Source organism: Balaenoptera ricei, chromosome 2 (genome assembly GCF_028023285.1).
Source record: "Balaenoptera ricei isolate mBalRic1 chromosome 2, mBalRic1.hap2, whole genome shotgun sequence".
NCBI lineage: Eukaryota > Metazoa > Chordata > Mammalia > Artiodactyla > Balaenopteridae > Balaenoptera > Balaenoptera ricei.
In genome coordinates this window covers 71744048-71767319 of record NC_082640.1, presented here as the reverse complement: position 1 = coordinate 71767319, position 23272 = coordinate 71744048, and the positions used below count along the sequence as shown (strand labels likewise).

At 41.1% G+C, this 23272-nt stretch overlaps 1 protein-coding gene across 7 annotated transcripts in view; it reads left to right on the top strand.

Annotated features, from left to right (window-relative positions):
* Positions 1-23272, top strand: part of ZNF609 (zinc finger protein 609) — a 224126-nt gene that overhangs the window by 192106 nt on the left and 8748 nt on the right. For all 7 annotated transcript variants that reach the window (XM_059913039.1, XM_059913037.1, XM_059913036.1 and 4 more), the window contains 2 exons: positions 19850-19937; positions 20659-22999. In XM_059913039.1, coding sequence (XP_059769022.1) covers positions 19850-19937; positions 20659-22999 — 2429 coding nt within the window. The remainder of the gene's footprint in view (positions 1-19849; positions 19938-20658; positions 23000-23272) is intronic.

The following is a 23272-nucleotide window of genomic DNA, read 5'->3' as shown; positions in this document are numbered from 1 at the left end:
TCTAGTTTCAGCAGCTTTTTGTCCCTCAGTGCCAGGAAGGACCTTTCCTAGGTGTAATGTCTCAAGGCAGAGGGAAAGTGCACAAATTGGAAACCTATTGAGGTCACGTTCGAGTGAAAAGGGAGGGTAGAAGGCAGAATTCTCAAGCACTTTTTATCTGAAGTCCGTATGTTATCAAGATCATAAACATTTGAGATCATCTGAAGTGTTATATCATCATCAGAGGTTTGGCAACAAACTTCCAACAGGGCTGGTCCAGATATCTTGGGAAAGCTGTCTCATCAGATGTTGTCGCTTCTGTTCTGGGAAATCTTCACTTTCAGGCAACCCAGATAATGTGCAGGTCCAGTCAGGGTTTGGTGCTTTCTTTACTTGTATCACATGACTCGCCAAGAATCTGTTTCTTGGAGTTTGGTGGTACAAGGGTTGGTTAGCAGTACCCGATAGGGGCCTTTCCAGTGAGGTATAAGAGAATTCTTTCCCAATAGGTGAAATCTCCAGGTTACAAGGTGTGATGCTTAAGGTCTTCGTCTCCCAAGGGTACACTGTGAAAAGACTGCTTTACCAAAGCATGGTTATTTTTTTTTTTTTTTAACATCTTTACTGGAGTATAACTGCTTTACAGTGTTGTTAGTTTCTGCTGTATAACAAAGTGAATCAGCTATATGCATACGTATATCCCCATATCCCCTCCCTCTGCGTCTCCCTCCCACCCTCCTTATCCCACCCCTCTAGGTGGTCACAAAGCACGGAGCTGATCTCCCTGTGCCATGCAGCTGCTTCCCACTAGCTATCTATTTTACATTTGGTAGTGTATATATGTCCATATTACTCTCTCACTTCGTCCCAGCTTACCCTTCCCCCTCCCCTTGTCCTCAAGTCCATTCTCTACGTCTGTGTCTTTATTCCTGTCCTGCCCCTAGGTTCATAAGAACCATTTTTTTTTTTAGATTCCATATATATGTGTTAGCATACGGTATTTGTTTTTCTCTTTCTGACTTACTTCACTCTGTATGACAGACTCTAGGTCCATCCACCTCACTACAAATAACTCAGTTTTGTTTATTCTTATGGCTGAGTAATATTCCATTGTATATATGTGCCACATCTTCTTTATCCATTCATCTGTCGATGGACACTTAGGTTGCTTCCATGTCCTGGCTATTGTAAATAGTGCTGCAGTGAACATTGTGGTACATGACTCTTCTTGAATTATGGTTTTCTCAGGGTATATGCCCAGTAGTGGGATTGCTGGGTCATATGGTAGTTCTATTTTTAGTTTTTCAAGGAACCTCCATACTGTTCTCCATAGTGGCTGAAAGCATGGTTATTTTTAATAGAAGCAGTTAGGCCTTTGCAGTATTAGAGTATCTCTCCTTTTACCACTTGTGGGTCAAAAGAAGCAGAAGCCAAGTGCATTGGACATCTTATGACTATCTCAAAGGGTGAGAGTTTATGAGTTCTAAAAGGGGTGGATCTGAGATTTGGAAGGACTAACAGCAATGCTTTTGGCCAAGGTATTTGGAGGGCCTCTACCAGTTTTGCCAATTCAGTGTTAAAAATGCGGTTGGTGTGTTCCACGAAACCAGAGGATTGAGGGTGGTAAGCACAGTGAAACTTGTAAAACCGGATAAACAGCACAGGCTCATTGAAGTACCTGGCCAGTAAAATGGGTTCCTCGATCACTGTAAAGTTTGAGAGGAGTTCCCCAGGTAGGGATAATCTTTTCCAAAAAGACCTTAGCCACAAGAGGCAATAGCCTGTCTGCAAGAGAAGGCTTCAGTTCATTGTGAAAACATACAGACCATGACTAAAATATATTCACACCCATGAGATGGAGGGAGTTGTATGACATCCATTTGCCAAACCTCAAATTAATCAGTTTAGTAGCATTTTTAAAATTTTATTTATTTATTTATTTGGCTGCGTCGGGTCTTCGTTGCAGCACGCGGGATCTAGTTGTGGCATGCGGGTTTTCTCTTCTCTAGTTGTGGTGCGGGCTCCAGAGCACATGGGCTCTGTAGTTGTAGCGTGTGGGCTCTGTAGTTGTGGTATGCAGGCCCAGTAGTTGTGGCACGCGGGCTTTGTTGCCCCGCAGCATGTGGGATCTTAGTTCCCCGACCAGGGATCGAACCCGTGTCCCCTGCGTTGGAAGGCAGATTCTTTACCACTGGACCACCAGGGAAGTCCCGAATTAAGCAGTTTAAAACGTCCAGGAGCAGTACAAACAGGCTTCACTGGGTTGTACTTTGGACAAGTGGGACAAGTGCGGTAGTCACTTTTTGTAGCTTTCTTAATGTTTCCCCACTCATACTGGTTTATAAATGCGATCATTTTGTCAGTACACCAGTAGTTTAATGCATGGACAGTGGTGGGGAGTGGGAATTTTAGAGTCCTCTGTAAGACTGGGTTGTTATTTGGTCCAAACCAGAGCTTTCTCTTTTTATCAAACCAAAAATGGTTGAATTTCCAACCTTGCTTTTCCTTTTCTGAGGCCAGTTGTTGGGCTTCTCTAGCCAGTTTCCCTAAGTCATCATTTGGGGAAATATCCCTTTGAGCCATGACAGAGATTTGGCTGCTTTCATTTGGCTGCTGAGAAATGTTGAGTGTGATGAGAATTCAGAACTTCTACTGCATGAGGTATAAAAATGGCTAAAGGGCATCCCATAGTGATTTTCTTGGTTGCTTTAACTAAAAGGGCAGTGGCTGTAATGGCTCTAAGGCAAGGGCAGGAGGTGTTCCCATGCCACAGAGTCCAGTTACTGGCTATAATATCCTATGGGTTGTTGGTGGTCCCTTGTTTTTGGGTAGGTACCCCAAGGGCATTCCCTTCCTTTTCATAAACAAAAAAGGAAAAGGGGAATTTGATAATTGTGATGCCCAAGAGCAGGTGGATTCATAAAACTCCCCTTTAAGGACTTAAAGGCCATGTTGTCCAGTTCTTCCCATAAAATTGGGTCAGGATTGTTAATGTTGAGTAAGACATACAGAGGTTTGGCCATAGAGAGAAATTTAGAATCCAATTTAAGCAATAACCAGTAGCTCAAGAATCCCTCTCAGTTGGCACCTAGTTTTGGGTTTGGGGAAACTTAGGACACCATGAAGTCTTTCTGGATCTGATTGTAGCCCTTATTTTGAGATCAGATGCTCTAAATATTGAAACTAGGTTTGGGCAAACTGCAGTTTTTCTTTGATGACCTTGTGTCCCTTTAAGCCTAAAAGTTTGTTTGTTTGTTTTTTAATTTTATTGAAGTATAGTTGATTTACGGTGTTGTCTTTAATTTCTGTTGTACAACAAAGTGACTCAGTTATGCATATATATATATTCTTTTCCATTGTGGTTTATCACAGGATATTGAATATAGTTCCCTGTGCTATACAGTAGGACCTTGTTGTTTATCCATCCTATATATAATAGTTTTAAACCTGAAAGTTTTAGCAAGTGGTCGCTGTCTTCCTGTGAAGAGAAAAGGAGAGCAAAGAAGCAAATCATCTACATACTGCAACAAAGTAGAACCCCTGAACTTTATATCATCCAGATCAGCCTTCAGGGTTGGTGAGAAATGAAGGGCTCTCAATAAAGCCCTTGAGACATTACTGTCCTGGTGAATTGTTTTTCTTCCCAAATGAAGGCAAACAGGTGTTGGCTAGCTTCATCAACTGGAATACTAAAGAGTGAACTCATAAATCAGTTACAGTAAAGAATTTACTTCTGATAGGAATAGATGTTAGTAACGTATGAGGGTTAGGAACAACAAGGTATTGAGGGATAACAATGTTTTTTTTGTTTGTTTTTTTGTTTGTTTTTGGCCGTGCCGCGCAGCTTACGGGATCTTATTTCCCCAGCCAGGAATTGAACTCGGGCCACAACAGTGAAAGTGCCAAATCCTAACCACTGGACCACCAGGGAACTTCCTACAGTGTTGTTTTTTTTGCTTAGAGGTCCTGGGCCTCCACCCTTGGCCCTTAGGTTTTCTCACTGGGAAAATAGAAGTGTTACAGGGGCTAGTACAAGGGGTAAAGAGGCCTCAAGCCTTGTAATCTTCAATTATGGGCTTTGTGCCTTGAAGGGCTGCTTTACTTTATATGATATTGATTAATTCTGGGAAGAGGTTTTGAGGAATCTATGTGAAACTTGATGGGAGATGCACTATTAATTTTGCCAATATCAGTTGGAGATTTTGCCCATAAGGAAGGTGGTAGCTGATTCAATAGGGACAAATGATCAGTGTTTCCAGAATCAGCTCTAGAACAAATAAAAAGATGTCAAAGGATCATTTAATTCACCTGGCTGGTTACTTTGATGACTACTGTCAAATTCTAGAGTTAACTCTTCCTTTTGGGAGAAAGAAATTTTGGCATGATACTTCTCTAAGAAGTCTCGGCCTAATAAATGGGTAGGGACAGAGAAACTAAGGAGGAAAGGGTGTATGTATCTGAAAGGGCCTAAACAAAAGGGAATTGGTCAGAGATAGGAACCTTTTGAGGTTCATTAGAGATCCCCACTATTTGAACTGGGGTTTTGGGGGGTTTTTTTGGCCACGTCTCGTGGCATGTGGGATCTTAGTTCCCCAACCAGGGGTCGAACCTGAGCCCCCTGAATTGGAAGCATGGAGTCTTAACCACTGGACTGCCAGGGAAGTCCTGAAATGCTTTAATATTCCCAGGCAGGGGCTGCTTTATATTAGTTGGGTTGAGCACTGAGAGTGTGGCTCCAGCATCATTTAGGACGGGAAGAGACCCATTCCCAATCTGGAGAAATGTTTCTCCAAGTCGATTAAGAGGGAGAATTGGGAAAATCCCTGGTAGTTCCTTAGAGCCCCATAATTGAGAGTTGGGAGGATGTTGGAAAGGCTGGTTAGAGAGCTGAAGATGCCTAAAGTACTTAAATTTGTAGCAATCTCTTTTCCAATGTCCTAGCTCTTTGCAGTAATAGCAGAAACTAGGAGGGTTTTGGTTTTGTTTAGGAGCCTTCATTTGCTGGATTTGAAGATTAAGAATTTTGGTGGTCTCCCATTTAGGTGACTCATCTAGAGTGCAAGAGAGCTGGTTTGTCAGATTAATTAAATCTGGGATGGACATAGTTTCCCATTCCATCCTGGTCTTTTCTACTAGATGGGAAAGATCCCAGTTCAGCCCATTAATAAAAATAGAGTTAAAAACTACCAGGTGGAACCAACACATGAAGGAAGACCAGAATTTTTTTTTTTTAATCTGAAGTCGATTATAATAGTTATGAACAGTTTCATCAGATTTTTGTATGCAAGCCTGAAGTTTGTTCCAATCAACAGGCTTTGGAAAAGCCCTAAGAATTGCTCAATGAAGTCGCTTAGCCATATCTCGAACCTGATCATGTAGTAAGTTAGTGGGCTGGTCTCCCAGTTGTAATTCTAGAGACATTTCAGGATTTTCCCAATTAGCAGTTTTCATCCAATGCTGGGCCTGGCCTTCACCAACAAGTATATGAACTAGCTGATATAAGTCAGGGAAACCAAACTGGTAAATTTGAATGACTATATTAAATTCCTCAGGGACTTCCCTGGTGATGCAGTGGTTAAGACTGTGCTCCCAATGCAGGGGGCCTGGGTTCGAGCCCTGGTCAGGAAACTAGATCCCACACACATGCCGCGACTTAGAGTTCGCATGTAGCAACTAAGGAGCCCATGCAGGTGGGATAGGGAGGGTGGGAGGGAGGCTCAAGAGGGAGGGGATGTGGGGATATATGTATACTTATAGCTGATTCACTTTGTTGTACAACAGAAACTAACACAACATTGTAAAGCAATTATACTCCAATAAAGATATTAAAAAAAAAAAAAAAAGAGCCCACAAGCCACAACTGAGACCCGGTGCAACCAAGTAAAAATCAATCAATCAATCAATCAATCAATCAATAAAATTTTTAAAAATAAATTCCTCAGAAAATCTGTGAGGATCTTCAGTTACTTTGGGAAAATCTTTGACAATGGCTCACAGTTCAATATAAGGGAATATAAGAAATTAAGGGTTTAACCTCTGGATCCTCAGAAGGCTTAATTTTTTTTTATGATTTTTTTAAAATTTATTTTATTTATTTATTTTTGGCTGCATTGGGTCTTCATTGTTGCACGCAGGCTTTCTATAGTTGTGGCAAGTGGGGGCTACTCTTGGTTGCAGTGCACAGGCTTCTCATTGCAGTGGCTTCTCTTGTTGCAGAGCATGGGCTCTAGGTGCATGGGCTTCAGTAGTTGTAGCACGCAGGCTCAGTAGTTGTGGCTCATGGGCTCAGTAGTTGTGGCTTGCGGGCTCTAGAGCGCAGGCTCAGTAGTTGTGGCACACTGGCTTAGTTGCTCCGTGACATGTGGGATCTTCCCAGACCAGGGCTTGAACCCGTGTCCCCTGCATTGGCCGGTGGATTCTTAACCACTGTGCCACCAGGGAAGCCCAGAAGGCTTAATTTTTAAGGGACAGGTTCTAACAAGTTGAGAGGAAAAGGGAGCTGGGAGAGTTTCAGAGAGGGGGTAAGTTCCGGGAGAGAATTTGTATGAGGGAATTGAGGGTAAAGAGGAGGCAGAGGCAGTATAGAAGGAATGATTGAAATGGTGCTGGAGGCAGAGTCTGGCCATAGGAAGCCAAGGGAGAGAAAGGGGGTGCCAGACGTGGAGCCTGAGACAAAGAAGCCAAGAAGAAGAGCCTGAGATTTCAGGAGCCATTTTATCTTTCTTTAATCATTTATTTACCTCAGTTAATCTTAAAATCTTATTTTGCAGAGAAGCAGTTTTAGGTTTCTGATAATGTTTGGAAGCCTTAAAATGCCAGTTGAAATAGGCATACCATTCAGCTCTGGAAATTTCTGAGCTATTGTAGTCCAGTTCAGTTTTAAGGAAATTAAGTTTGGAGATTTTAAAAGTTCCCCCAAATGGCCGTTGATATTCTAAATTGCCTTTGGACAGGTTGGTCCATTTAGTTAGAAATGCGCATGAGGAAGGACCACAGTTTTTAAACATAAAATTGGCCAGAGTCGCAGGGTGTGGGGGCCCACAGATAACTGGGATCCCATTTCTCAGAGGTTTTCCTCTAGAGTAAAAGAACAATTTTCAAACAGCTCAAACAACTTACAGTTCAAACAGCTCAATTCAAACAGCCTGCAAGCTAACACAGCCATTTCTAAGGAAACAGCCTGTACCTGGAGGAACCAGGCCAAAGGCTTTTCAGCCATTTTCCAGAGAACAGCCCCTAGTCCATAGGAATGGGCCAGTGACTGAACTGGCACAGTTTCAGTGAAGCAGCCCCTGTTCCCAGAGGAATGGGCCAATAGCTTCTCACCCAACTTCAGTTAAAACAGTCTGATTTCAAAATCACACTGAAGTGCCAAATGAGTGCCAAACAAGGCCATACAGAATAAGGCCTTAACCAGAAAAACAAAACCTTAAAATGGATCCTGAGTAAAGCCTGGAGAGCTTCATACACAAAGAGGGCATGAGCTTGGATCCAGGAGAAAGACCCTCCAAATTCCAGGGTCAGCCAGAAAAGCAGTGAGCTCAGTGGGCTCAACTGTGGGTACCTCACCTGTTTGCTCACCAGTCCTGGAGTCTTCAGGGGTCTCCTCTGGTCCCCATATGGGCCACCAAAATGTTGACCTAAATCAAATAGATGGCCAGGTATTTCTCCAGCAAAGATGGGCTTATTTGAGATCAGCAGAGAATTGCAATTCAGCGTCTGCAACCATGGTGAGCCACATGCAAGTTCCTGCACAGCAAGGGAAGAACACTTTTATAAAGGGGAAAGGGAAATTGGGAACACTATAGTAAACAGAGTCCATAGCTTTTCATTGGCTGAGTCCTTGCCAGGAAAGAAGAGGAGTCTTTCTTCCTACTGTCTGGGCTCTGCTATCATCACAGGGCATGAGAGCTCCTTCTTGTGGTCCCCCAACACTATTTAATTGAGGTTTCTGTTTATCAGTTTTTTATACCTTACTTGAACAGAGTTTCTGGAGAGAAACAAGGAGCATTCATTCATTCAGCATATATTTATTGAGCATCTACTATATGCCAAAAATGTTTCTAGTTCTTATAGATACAGCAGTCCAAAAAAACTGACAAAAATCTTGCTCTTCATAGAGCTTACATTCTAATAGGACTGAACAGACAATAAGCAAGATGAATAAATAAAATTTCTGCTATGTTACATACTGATAAATATTATGGGGAGGAAGGTAGGAAAGGGAACTAGAAAGTATATAAGTGGGGAGTGGGAATGAGGGATGGCCTCACTGAGATGACTTTTGAGAAAATATTTGAAAGAAATGAAGGGAAAGTAGCTTTGAGAATATGGGGGATGGGGGGAAGGGATGTTACTGATGATGGAATGGCAAGTTCAAGGCCCTAAGATGAGAACATGCTTCTTGTGTTCAAGGAACAAGTAGCTCACGTGCCAGAACAGAGTGTGAGGGGCAGAGTAGTAGAAGATGATGTTGATCAGAGAGGTAATGAGGGCCAAGAGCACATGAATCCTTTAAGATCACAATAAGAATTTTGCCCTTTAATCTGGGTGAAATGGAAAGAAGCCTTTGGAAGGTTTTGAGTAGAGGAATGATAGGCTATGACTTGGATTTTAACAGGATCTCTCTGGCTCCTGTGTTGAGAATGGGTCAGAGAGGGATAGGATGGGTATAGCAATAATTAGAGGAGTACTTGGAGCCAGAGAAGTGGAGATAGTGAGATATGATCAAAATCTGGATATATTTTGAAGGTTGAGCCAACAAGATTTGCTGCCTGTCGGATGTGGGGTGTGAGAGTAAGAGAGGTGTCAAGCAGAACTCCCAAGGTTTTTGACCTGAACACCTGAAAGGATGGAAATGCCATTACCTGAAATAGGGAAAACTCAGGCCAAGTTGTTATTGGGAGCAGGGGGCAAGGGAGTGGTCAAGGAACAGGTGGATATCAGGAGCTCAGTTTGGGTCATGTTAAGTTTGAAATCTCTTTTGAGACATCAAATGGAAATGTCAAATTTGCAATTAGATATATGAATCTGGAAAAGGTAGGTGCTGGAGATAGAAGTTTGAGTCATTAGTTAGATATGAAGAAGTAACAGCAAAAGGTGCTGAGAAGGAGTGAGCAGAACAATAAGAAGAAAATCAGGCCAGTGTGGTGTCCTTGTTCTGGAAGCCAAATGAAGGAAGTGTTTTCAAGAAGGAAAGTGGAAGCTAGGAAGCAAGGAAGCACATGGCATACAAGAAGGAAAGTGGTCAACGGAGCATTAGGTTATTAGATCCCTGAGAGAAAGCATGTACTAAGTGGAAATGGTAAAAATGAGGGCTCTGGAGGTAAAATTTACTCTTTCCACTATTGTGCTTGTATCAGTCTTGACTGCACGACTGTTTTTTTTTTTTTTCCTTCAATATTTATTTATTGATTTATTTATTTATTTAATTTATTTATTTGGCTGCGTCGGGTCTTAGTCACGGCACGCGGGTTTTTTTTTAATGTTTACTTATTTATTTATTTTCTTATTAGTCATCCATTTTATACACATCAGTGTATACATGTCAATCCCAATCTCCCAATTCATCACACCACCACCCCCACCCCTAGCCACTTTCCAACCTTGGTGTCCATACATTTGTTCTCTACTTCTGTGTCTCAATTTCTGCTCTGCAAACCGGTTCACCTGTACCATTTTCTAGGTTCCACAGATATGGGCACGCAGGTTCTTCATTGCAGCATGTGGGCTTCTCATTGTGGCAGCAAAGTGCATGGGCTCAGTAGTTGCGGCACGCGGGCTCTCTTAGTTGTGGCCCAAGGGCTCTAGATCACGTGGGCTCAGTAGTTGTGGTGCGTGGGCTTAGCTGCCCCACCGCACGTGGGATCTTAGTTCCCCATCCAGGGGTCAAACCCATGTCCCCTGCATTGGAAGGCAGATTCTTACCACTGGACCAGCAGGGAAGTCCCTGCACAACTGTTTTGAATTGTCCTCGAAACAAAGTAGTGCTGCTTTGGGATTGGGTTTTGTCTTAACACTGCACTCCTCCTGTGACCTGGGGGAACCTGATTGCTGCCTCATACCTAAGTCATTTCCCCTTTATCGTGTTCCGGTGTTGATCGCCTTTAAGAAGGGAGAATACTTAACTCAGCACTCTAAAACTTAGTAATGTTTAATGAGATTATGTCTGTGAGGCCCTTGGTAAATATGAAAATAACCTCCTAGAGAAACACAAAGCACTACTTTTACTACTACTTTTAGCATATTATTATTTTTATTATCTTCAAACATGCCAACCCTTTCCTTATTTTGTGAACACTTATTCAAAATAGAAAGCTTTCTAAAATGAAAACTAACTTTTCTCTTTCTCTTCAGCCTACTTGCTGCCTTAAAGCTAGCCCTTAATAGAGAAACTAGGTCTGTTAAGTGTTATTTTCTGCTTTTTTCTTCCTGTCTTCTTACTCTCCCAGCTGTCTCAACTCAGAACCTTGTAGGAAGAGAGTTATACTTCAGAAAACTGTTTGCTCTGACATTTAAACAAGCCTCCATTTTGTTTTTCCATATTGGAATTTTTCCTCTTCCCCTCTCCCATTTCCAGCACTCTGACCTGTCATCTTTTCAGCTCATTCATTATTGTTAACGTTTGCAGATTATACCAGAGGAGGGAGACAGATTTATAAACACGTGTTCCTACCCAGCTGTTTCAAGAGGAGGAATAACATTCCTCTTCTGATTGTATACCTGCTCTCTATATATAGCTGTGATCATCTGCCCTTGTTAATGAGGTGCCTACTTCTAAGTCTTACCTTGTCTAGAAATAAATGTACCCTGTTCCTATTCAAATTGGTTATACAGTAATCAGAGCAGCCCATCACTGGGAGGAGACATCCATATGGATTCACTTTGCTAACAGCCAGAGAGAATTTAGCCTAATTGCTTTCTTAGGAGGTTTGTCATTTCGCTTAAGATGCCAGGGCCCTAGAAAGGGATAGGAATCCTGTCCTTTTCCCCCCTGGATGCCTCCCTACAGTCCTTTATGTATCTTTTATCTAAGATGAAGATAAAGGGACATATTAAGGAAGTTGTGTAAAAAGAATCAGAACCCATTAAGAGATAGATGTGTAATGCCTTGAAGATCTGACCACTCATCAATAATGAGTAATGAGTAAATTACTTAACCTTTCTGGGCTTCCATTTCCTTATTTACAAAGTAACTTTTTTTTTTTTTTTTTTATGTATTTATTTATTTATTTCTGGCTGCGTTGGGTCTTAGTTGCGGCATGCAGGCTCTTAGTTGTGGCATGCGGGATCCAGTTCCCTGACCAGGAATCGTACCCGGGCCCCCTGCATTGCGAGCATGGAGTCTTAACCACTGGACCACCAGGGAAGTCCCAGAGCAAGGATTTGGACTAAGGTTTTCTGACTGCAAGTTCAGTTATCTTTAGACAGCATTCTACATCAAAGAAGAATATGGTTGAGTTATTACAGATAGGCCCTGGGAGTGCTTAATCAAATAGTATTTTATTAGTCTATGACCAAAGACAAACAAAAGACTTATTCTGGAGTCTTTTAAGTTGTTGTTTTTTTTTCTTTTCTGCTCAGTTCTTTTTTTTTTTTTTTTCTTTTTTTTTTAATTTTTAGCTGTGTTGGGTCTTCGTTGCTGCACACGGGCTTTCTCCAGTTGTGGCGAGAAGTGGCCACTCTTCATTGTGGTGCATGGGTTTCTCATTGCAGTGTCTTCTCTTGTTGCGGAGCACAGGCTGTAGGTGCGCAGGCTTCAGTAGTTTTGGCTCGCGGGCTCTAGAGCACAGGCTCAGCAGTTGTGGCGCAGAGGCCTAGTTGCTCCGCGGCATGTGGGATCCTCCCAGACCAGGGCTCGAACCCGTGTCCCCTGCATTGGCAGGCAGATTCTTAACCACGGTGCCACCAGGGAAGTCCGAATTCTAGAGTCTTATTCTCTAGATACATTACATAGAAAATGTGCCTTTGGGCACATTGAATTACTGTATTCAAACTTACGACATATCCCTTTTGTTCTGAACACATAGCAAGAAGTAAAATATATAAAGTGAAAATCAAAGAACATGTTTGGGCTCACAAACAAAATAATCTTATCCATGGACCAAAAACAGAAGAGATGCAAGTCACTGAATGAGGCTGAAACTGTGGGCCTGCTGGCCTCCAGGTATGGGACCAGAGAATGGTGCCTGAGAGATGAGTTCCTGGTACTGAAAATATCTATAGAGATAGTTCATAAATAGAGAGAACTTGAGGCCAGGGGAGTAGGATGCCAACTCCCCAACCAGTCTCATGGAAGGAGACTTTTAAAAAGTTAATTGAACTTAGCAACAAAAAGAAATGAACTACTTACTGACACATGCAACAACATGGTGAATCTCAAAAGCATTATGTTAAGTGAAAGAAGCCAGATGTGGAAGACTGCATGCTGTCTGATTCATTGTATATGAAATTCTGGAAAAGGCAAAGCTATAGGAATATAAACCAGATTAGTCATTGTCTGGGGCTGGGGATGGTGAAATGAGATTGATTGCACAAGGGCTGAGTACTTTTTGACTAATGGAAATGTTCTATAAATTGATTGTGGTAGTAATTATACAACTGTAAATATTAATCACACTCATCAAATTATATATTTTAAAACAATGGATTTTATTGTATATAAATTATAACTATAAAGCAGATTTTTTTTAAAGGGTATATAGGTATAGGGCTTCACACCAGAGTGACAAGTGGCAAGTTGGTTGCATGGCAAATTGTGTAGATTCAGACAAAGGTAAAGAATTGGAGCAACTAATGAAATCAATCTACTGTATTAGGTTTGATTATAATAGAACCTACCCATTGTTGGAGCTTTAAAAAAATTGCCCTTGATAAAGAATTTGTTACTTAAAAAAGAAAAAAAGTTAATTGAGTTGGGGAGGAGGGAAGCCTAAGGAGTTGTGAAGAAGCTGCCTGCTGGTTCAATGATTAGAACTGTGATATCTTAAATATCTTCTAATGGCTCAGGCCATTAGAAGACCTCTTCAGACTAGGTCCTTAGGGGGCTAGATGGAAGAAATTGCAAAGCTATTAAACAGAGAAGGGGGTAAATTAGTAACAAAAACATCTCATTCAAAAAAGAGACTGGAAACCAAAATTATATATAATAGAAATCTAATGCTAAGAAAGATAACCACTAAAAATTAACCAGGACTTCCATTTTGAGGAAGATGGAGTAGACATACCTTTCCTGATTTCTCCCACTAAATACAACTAAAAAACCTTTACGTTATTTATATATATATATATATATAATATACAGAAATATCCAACAGAGGACTAGTATCTAGAATACATAAAGAACTCTCAAAACTCAACAGTAGGAAACAATCCAGTCAGAAAATGAGCTAAAATATGAACAGATATTTCACCAAAGAGGATATACAGATGGCAGATAAGCACATGAAAAAGCTGTTTAACATCATTAGCATTAGGGAAATGCAAATTAAAAATCACAATATGAGATATTACTATACAACTATTAGAATGGCTAAGATTAAAAAGAGAGAGAGAGGACTTCCCTGGTGGTGCAGTGGTTAAGAATCCGCCTGCCAATGCATGGGACACGGGTTCGATCCGTGGTCTGGGAAGATCCCATATGCGGCGGAGCAACTAAGCCCATGAGCCACAACTATTCAGCCCACGTACCTAGAGCCCGTGCTCCACAACAAGAGAAGCCACAAAATGAGAAGCCCGCGCACTGCAACGAAGAGTAGCCCCCACTCGCTACAACTAGAGAAAGCCCGCGTGCAGCAACAAAGACCCAGCGCAGCCAAAAATAAAATAAAATAAATAAATAAATATTTTTTTAAAAGTTAAAAAAGAAACCAAAACTAAATGCAACTACAATATGACCCAGTAATTGCATTCTTGGGTATTTATTTTGGAGAGATGAAAACTTAAGTTCAGGGGACTTCCTTGGTGGTCCACTGGTGAAGACTTCGTGCTTCCACTGCAGGGGGTGGAGGTTTGATCCCTGGTCAGGGAACTAAGATCCCACATGCTATGCTGTGCGGCACAGCCAAAACAAAACCAATAAATAAATAAACAAATCTTATTTTTAAAAAACCAAAAAACTTAAGTTCACACAAAAACCTGTACACAAATGTGTATAGCAGCTTATTCATAATAGCCAAAAACTGGAAACAACCCAGATGTCCTTCAGCAGGTGAGTGGTAAGACAAACTATGGTATCTCCATACCAAACCACCAATAAAAAGGACTAAACTATTGATACATACAACAACCTGGATAAATCTCCAGAGAACTATATGCTGGTAGGAAAAAAAAAAAAAAAAACAGTCCCAAAAGGTTATATACTGTATGATTCCATTTATATAATTTTTTTGAAATGACAAAATTATAGAAATGAGAAACAGATTACTAGTTGCCAGGAATTGAGGAGGGGTGGGGATGGGAGGGAAATGAGTGTAGCTAGAAAAGGACAACATGAGGTACCCTTGTGTTGATGGAAATATTTTGTATCTTCATTATATCAATGGCAGAATCTCGGTTGGGATATTATACTATAGTTTTGTTGTAAAATGTTACCATTAAAGGGCATGTGAGATCTCTTTATTATTTCTTACAACTGTATGTGAATCTATAATTATCTCAAAAATTTTAAATTTTAAAAATTTAACCATCAGGAATTGAATGCACACCTGATGAAATTAACATATGGTACAAAGACTGTAATAAGTATGTTTAGAATTCTTAAAGAGAAACAGAATAATAAACTCTATTAAAAATAAAACTATGAAAAAAATTAAAAATAAAACTATGAACCAAACAGCCAGTAATTAAATAATGTCATGTAGATATGAAAAATTAACCAGTTTAAAATTTTGGAAATGAGAAAAAGTTCATTTAAATATAATTATATATTATAGTCATTGAAATTTTTTAAAAACCTCAACACATTGGATAAATTCTAGGCTACATATAGTCAAAGAAAAGATTATAAATTGGAAGAATCAAGCACAAAGAAAAACTATATGAGAGATCAACATCAGTCCTAGAAAAAAAAAAAATGAAAAGAATGGCAGAAAGACAATAAATTAATATATAATAGGTAATGACTTTCCTGAATTAGAGAAATTCTAATTAGAAACTTAACTAGGTAGGTTGTACACTCCAAGTACTGTATACCAAACAGATAAATAAAAGTAAATTCAGGGAGACTTCCCCGGTGGCACAGTGGTTAAGAATCCGCTTGGCAATGCAGGGGACACGGGTTCCATCTCTGGTCCGGGAAGATCCCACATGCCGCGGAGCAACTAAACCCATGCGCCACAACTACTGAGCCTGCTCTCTAGAGCCCACGAGCCACAACTACTGAGCCCGCACACCACAACTACTGAAGCCCGCACGCCTAGAGCCCGTGCTCCACAACAAGAGAAGCCACCGCAATGAGAAGCCCGCAACAAAGAGCAGCCCCGCTCACCGCAACTAGAGAAAGCCCTCGAGCAGCAACGAAGACCCAACACAGCCAAAAATAAATAAATTTATTTATTTAAAAAAAAAGAGTAAATTCAGTATTCTGGTTAAATATGGTAGATTGAAAGTACATGTTTACCTCCTACCTTCCCCCTAAAACCCATTCAAATGTCAGTAAAGGGATTTTGTTTTTAAGATATAAACTCACAAGGTAAAGAAGACAGACAGGTATAAATCAGTAAAACTTGGGACACTAGAAAGCAGGTGCACAATGCTAATTTAAGAGACCTGAAAAAACAGAAGCTTGTTTGTTTGTTTCTTTGTTTACCTGAGGTTGGGAGGAAGGAGAGCCAAGAATAAGGAGTTTGCACCACAGATTTCTAGAAATATTCAGAAATTGGAAATATCAGAGTACCTTTGAACACAGGGAATATGAGGTGAAGCTGAAGACAGAAGACTGGCTGAAGGTCTAGAGAAGAAGCAAAGGCTGTGCATTATTATCCCCATCCTACACAGCTCCTCTGCCATTACAGAAAACTGATGTTCATTCTTCGGAGAGTTTCAACCAGAGCAGGGACACTGGGCATAGAGGAAGGCAGGGTGCTGTACCAAGGACTAAGTGAAAATCCATATAACATAGAGAAACTGGCAGGCAGGTAAGAAATTAAAGAGTTCCTCTCTGGGGAATCTGACAAGTCCTGGAAAGGAGGAAAAATCTCTACCAGTATTCATGGCTTAATGGAAAGGCCCACACATAGTGCTTCCCGTCCAATTTTTATTACCTTTCATTTAAATATGAACAAGATCCGAAGGTCACCAAACTTTTTGAGGAAAACCTGAAAAACAAGAGATTGTAGGACAAAACAAACAGAAAAAAAGGAGTTAGAGGGAAAAAACTACTGAGAGAGCAAAAGACTATTGAGAGAAAAAAATATATAATGAAGTATCTTCAGAGAGATAAAATATTGTATCCCATGAAACAAGGATACTTTTTTTTTTGATTAAAAATGGCAAAAATGAAAATTTCAGTATGTAACCTAGAAGATGAAGGAAATCCCTTATAATATACAACCAGAAGACAAAGAAATGGGAAATAGGCTAGAAAGATAAGAGGATTAGTCTAGAAGGTCCATATAGGAGTTCCAGTAATCAAGAACAAGTGGCAAGTATAATTGATAAGAAGACAGAAAATTAATAAGGATATAGAGGATTTGAAAAACATTATCAATCAACTTGATCTATCATTTATAGGCTACCCAACAACTGCAGAGTATACATTTTGAAATATTCTTTTCAGGTGCACATGGGATGTTCTTCAAGATAGACCATATTTTATACCATAAATTAATTCTTAATAAATTTAAAAGAATTGAAATCATATATAGTATGTTTTCTAATCACAATAGAATTATATTAGAAATCAGAAACAAAAAGATAGTTGGAAAATTCCCAGGTATTTGAAAATTTGACAACACTCTTGCAAATAAACCCAGAATGCAAAAAAAAAAAGCCAGGGAAACTAAATGTTTTGACCTGAATGATAATGAAAACATATCAAAACTTGTGGACTGGGCTTCCCTGGTGGCGCAGTGGTTGAGAATCTGCCTGCTAATGCAGGGGACATGGGTTCGAGCCCTGGTCTGGGAAGCTCCCACATGCCGCGGAGCAGCTGGGCCCGTGAGCCACAATTACTGAGCCTGCGTGTCTGGAGGCTGTACTCCGCAACAAGAGAGACCGCGATAGTGAGAGGCCCGCGCACAGCGATGAAGAGTGGCCCCCACTTGCCACAACTAGAGCAAGCCCTCGCACAGAAACGAAGACCCAACACAGCCATAAATTTAAAATAAATAAATAAATAAATAAATAAATAAATAAATAAATAAATAAATAAATAAAATTTTTAAAAAAAGGAAAGCATTAAAAAAAAAAAAACTTGTGGACTGCAACTAAAGTGGGCTATGAGGGAAATTTACACCTTAAATGCTTATATTAGAAAAGAAAAAAGATCTAAAACAGGGATTGGTGAACCTTTTCTGTAAAGGGCCAAACAGTAAATATTTTAGGCTTTGAGGGCCATATAGCCTCTATTACACATACTCAACTCTGTCTGCCTTGAGGCGTGAAATCGGGCATAGGCAATGGGCAAATGAATAAATGTGGCTGTATTCCAATAAAACTTTATTTCTGAGCAGTATTTGAATTTCATATAATTTCACATGACAAAATATTATTCTCCTTTTCATTTTTTTTCTACAAGTAAAAATGTAAAAACCATTCTTAGCTTGTTAAAGATACCTTTAAAATATCTCATGGTAGAATGTTTATGACCTAGTGATAAGACATAAAAAGCACAAACAATAAAGGAAAAGCTTAATATATTTGACTTCATTCAATGTAAAACTAACCAAAAATAATTTAGAATTAAGGCAAAAAAAAAAAACAAAATTAAAAACTCCATGTCAGGGAGTTCCCTGAGTTCCAGTGGTTAGGACTCTGTGCTCTCACTGCCTAGGGCCAAGTTCAATCCCTAGTCAGGGAATTAAGATCCCACAAGCTGTGCGGCGCAGCCAATAAAAAAAGTCCATGTCAGACATTTTATACCATGTTAAATTTCAGGTGGATCAAAGATTTAAATATAAAAAATCAAACCATAAAAATACCAGAAGAAACCATAAGAAAAAAAACTGTTAATAAAGTGATGGAATGGGGAAAGCCTTTTGAAATATGACAAAAATTCTGAAGCCATAAAAGATTGATAAATGTAACAACCTAAAAGTAAGTAATTTCTGCATAGCATTAACCACCGTTGGCAAATGACAAACCGGGGGAAATATCTGATTTGTAGTACAGTCAGAAGGCTTACTGTGGTATATAAACAGTCACAAATAAGAAAAAGACTATAATTCAGTAGAAAAATGAGCAAAGGATATGAACAGACAGTTCATTAGAAGGTAAATACCAATGTCTCATAATGGTATCTTGTAATGAAATGCTGTACAAACTCATAATAAGAAACATGACATTAAAACTACATAAAACACCATTTTTCTCCTATCAGATTGGCAAAACCAGAAAGTTTGAGAACACTATGTTGCCAAAGGGAAAGGACAACAGGTGTTCTCATGAACTACTAGTGGGTTTATAAATAAGTACATCCTCTCTGAGGGCAAATTGGCAGTATTTATGAAAAATCCAAATACAAATGCTCTGTGATTAGCAGTTTTACTTATAGGAATTTATCTTACAGACATATTCTGTGATATGTAAGATAAAACATTTGTACTAGGTTATTTATTCAGCGTTATTTGTAATAGCAGAAGAATGAAGCAACCTAAATGTCCATCAACAGGGGACTGGATAAATAAATGATGGTACGGTTTGAAATCATTCATATGCAGCCATTGAAAAGAATGAAGTAGTTCTATGTTTACTCATATGGAATGATGCAAAATATATGGTTACGTGGAAAATGTGCAGAACATTGGTGTGCATTGCTACCATTTGAGGAAGAATATATAAACATATTTGCTTATAAATATATAAAATACCTCTGGAGGAGTACATGGATATCCATGGATGTTTCTGAGTATGGGGCCTGAAAAGCTGAAGAACAGTGACAGGAGGGACACTTCATTTTATATTGGGGTTTGTTTGCATTTTTTTTTTTACTACCTTTTAAATTTTGGAGTGTGACTATGGTATCTATTCAAAACCATTTTTAAATAAAATGAACATGTCAGGAATGTTCATTGTGATGTCATTTAAGAGTGAAAATGTGCAAGAAACATCTAAATTTCCATCAACAATATGTATAAATTGTGGTCAAATTATGCAATGACATACTTGAGCACCATTAAAATAAATGGGTTAAGCTCTTCATGTCAACATTGATAAATCTCAAATTTGTAATGTTAAGTGAGAAAGGTAAGTTATATACCCAGCATGATCCTATCAATGGCAAGTTTGAAAATATAGTAAACAATGGTTTTCAACTATGATGTTTTTATTCTTTAAAAAATAAACCTATTGCAAGTATAGCACAAAATTTTATAAATCCATTGAGCTGGGTGGTGGGTACATGAGTTTTTGTTAAGTTATCCTTTGTATTTTTTTAGTGTATTTGAAATACTGCGTAATTTTTAAAAGTTAGGAAAATGTGCCTTAACTGGACCATGGAATCTTTGCAACCGTTGCCCATCCTAAGGGGCCCTGGTAGTGTTGTAGGCAGTTCCTGTGGAACTATTCCAGCCTAATGCTGTTAGGCCCACTGGGACCTAGAGCACCCCCTAAACCCTCCTACAGGAGCCAGAATGCTACTCAGATGGAAAATACTCTTCTCAGTGGCCAACAGCGTTTCTCTTGTCTATATCTGAGTCTTCTTGTCTTCCAGGGATGTTGGTGGTGAATGTAACATGGAGGAACAAGACTTACGTAGGTACACTTCTTGACTGCACACGACATGATTGGGCACCCCCCAGGTAAGCACTCTACAGCTTTTTAGTTTATGTTCATCTGAACCACCCTCATCAGTGACCCCTTATACCTTTATCCTGTTAGAGTTGGACAGCTTTTAAAAGACACCCAGCTTTTAAAGGACAGTTATGTTATAGAAACAAGGGAAGGCATTATATTCATCTGGCATTCAAGAAGAATAAATCAATGGGTAGGAATGGTGAGAAGATCCTATTTAAGCCTTTATCTGGAATGACTGAATTCTGGCTTCTACCTGCAGTCACCTTGAGACCAAGGCCAGAATCTAACTACAGGTGAACAAGCATTCATTGATGATGGTTTTTGATAGTAGCTATCTCTCAGAAGTTTAAACTCGAGAACATTTTCAGTTTCATAAACTACACTAGACAGTCTGGGTTTCACAAGGACCTTTTCAAGTTGCAGTTGGCCGTAAGACTGATATTTCAGTGAATAGCACTTTACCGCTTGTTCCTAATATTAATTTCCAGTTTGTCAGGGTTGGGGGAACCCAAATCTTGGGGAATAATTTATAGTTAGTATGCAGATAACATTCTCGGAGCTCACCAGTTAATGCAGTTACCATGCTTTCAGAAGTTCCTTTAACAAATCATATTCACCGAAAATGATAGTTACCATATGGACAGTTCTTCTGGAGGCTGCAGCTAAACTGGTTTGAAGACAGCTTCTTTTCTTAATAATATCCTGTTGTGTTTGTCATTTGCCAAGGTTCTGTGACTCTCCCACCAGTGACTTGGAAATGCGCAATGGTCGGGGTAGAGGCAAACGCATGCGTCCCAACAGTAACACACCTGTCAGTGAGACAGCCACAGCCTCTGACAGCAAAGGGACCAGCAGTAGCAGCAAAACCCGAGCAGGAGCCAACAGCAAAGGCCGTCGGGGCAGCCAGAATTCTTCAGAACATCGCCCAGCTGCCAGCAGCACCTCTGAGGATGTCAAGGCCAGCCCTTCCTCAGCTAATAAGCGGAAAAACAAACCCCTTTCAGACATGGAGCTGAATTCTAGCTCAGAGGACTCCAAAGGGAGCAAGCGTGTCCGTACTAATTCCATGGGCTCAGCCACTGGCCCCCTCCCTGGGACCAAAGTGGAACCCACTGTTCTAGACAGAAATTGTCCTTCCCCAGTCCTGATTGACTGTCCCCACCCAAACTGCAACAAAAAGTACAAGCACATCAATGGACTTAAGTACCACCAAGCTCATGCCCATACAGATGACGACAGCAAGCCAGAAGCAGATGGAGACAGTGAGTACGGAGAGGAGCCCACCCTACATGCAGACCTCGGGAGCTGCAATGGTGCATCTGTCTCACAAAAAGGTTCCTTGTCCCCTGCCCGCTCCGCTACCCCCAAAGTTCGGCTCATAGAGCCCCATAGCCCTTCTCCTTCAAGCAAATTCAGCACAAAAGGCCTCTGTAAGAAAAAGTTGAGTGGGGAAGGGGACACAGATCTCGGGGCCTTATCCAATGATGGCTCTGATGATGGACCCTCAGTAATGGATGAAACAAGCAATGATGCCTTTGATTCTTTGGAAAGGAAGTGTATGGAAAAAGAAAAATGTAAAAAGCCCTCTAGTTTGAAACCTGAAAAGATTCCTTCCAAAAGTTTAAAGTCAGCCCGGCCCATTGCCCCTGCCATCCCCCCACAGCAAATTTACACCTTCCAGACGGCCACCTTCACAGCAGCAAGCCCAGGTTCCTCCTCAGGCTTGACCACCACAGTGGTCCAGGCCATGCCCAACAGCCCCCAACTGAAGCCCATTCAGCCCAAGCCCACTGTGATGGGAGAACCTTTCACAGTCAACCCTGCCTTGACTCCAGCCAAGGACAAGAAAAAGAAAGACAAAAAAAAGAAGGAATCTTCAAAGGAACTTGAAAGTCCTCTGACCCCTGGGAAGGTATGTCGAGCAGAAGAAGGCAAAAGCCCGTTCAGGGAATCATCAGGAGATGGGATGAAGATGGAGGTGCTCCTAAATGGCTCCTCAGACCCCCACCAGAGCCGACTGGCTAGCATCAAGGCGGAAGCTGACAAGATCTACAGCTTCACGGACAATGCTCCCAGCCCTTCAATCGGAGGCTGTAGCCGCCTAGATAGCACTACCCCTACCCAGCCCATGACCCCCTTACACGTAGTGACCCAGAATGGGGCTGAAGCCAGCTCAGTCAAAACCAACAGCCCTGCGTACTCCGACATCTCTGATGCTGGGGAGGACGGGGAGGGCAAAGGGGAAAGCGTCAGATCAAAGGACCCTGAACAGCTGGTTAAGGACGGGGCCAAGAAAACCCTTTTCCCCCCTCAGCCACAGAGCAAAGACTCACCATATTACCAAGGCTTTGAGAGTTACTACTCTCCGAGTTACACACAATCCAGCCCAGGGGCTCTGAACCCCAGCAGCCAGGCAGGAGTGGAGAGCCAGGCCCTAAAGACAAAAAAGGATGAGGAGCCTGAGAGCATAGAGGGAAAAGTGAAGAACGATGCCTGCGAGGAAAAGAAACCAGAGCTGAGCAGTTCCAGTCAGCAGCCCTCCGTCATCCAGCAACGTCCCAACATGTACATGCAGTCCCTGTACTACAACCAGTATGCCTATGTGCCCCCCTATGGCTACAGCGACCAGAGCTACCACACCCACCTCCTGAGCACTAACACCGCTTACCGGCAGCAGTATGAAGAACAGCAGAAACGGCAGAGCTTGGAGCAGCAGCAGCGGGGACTGGATAAGAAGGCAGAGGTGGGCCTGAAGGAGCGGGAGGCAGCACTCAAGGAAGAATGGAAACAAAAGCCGTCAGTTCCACCAAGTCTCACCAAGGCCCCCAGCCTGACAGACCTGGTGAAGTCAGGACCCGGGAAGGCCAAGGAGCAAGGGGCTGACCCTGCCAAATCAGTCATTATTCCCAAGTTGGATGACTCTTCCAAGCTCCCCTGCCAGGCCCCGGAAGGACTTAAAGTAAAGCTGAGTGAGGCCAGCCACCTAGGCAAGGAGGCCTCTGAGGCGAAGACAGGTGCCGAGTGTGGCCGACAGGCAGAGGTGGATCCAATACTCTGGTACCGACAGGTAACTAACTGTTCTGGAAGGAAATAGAAATACCGTTTGATAGTTTTTCTGTCTTCCTCACAAATCAGGGCTGTCCTTTTGTAGGGAATCAACAGAATACAGATTAGCAGAAGAAATCTATAATTTTACGGATTCTTTACTTTTGTAAATCATTTTAACTTTTTTTGTTTGTTTATTTATCTTTGGCTGCGTTGGGTCTTCGTTGCTGCACACGGGCTTTCTCTAGTTGCATCGAGCGGGGTCTACTCTTCGTTGCAGTGCGCGGGCTTCTCA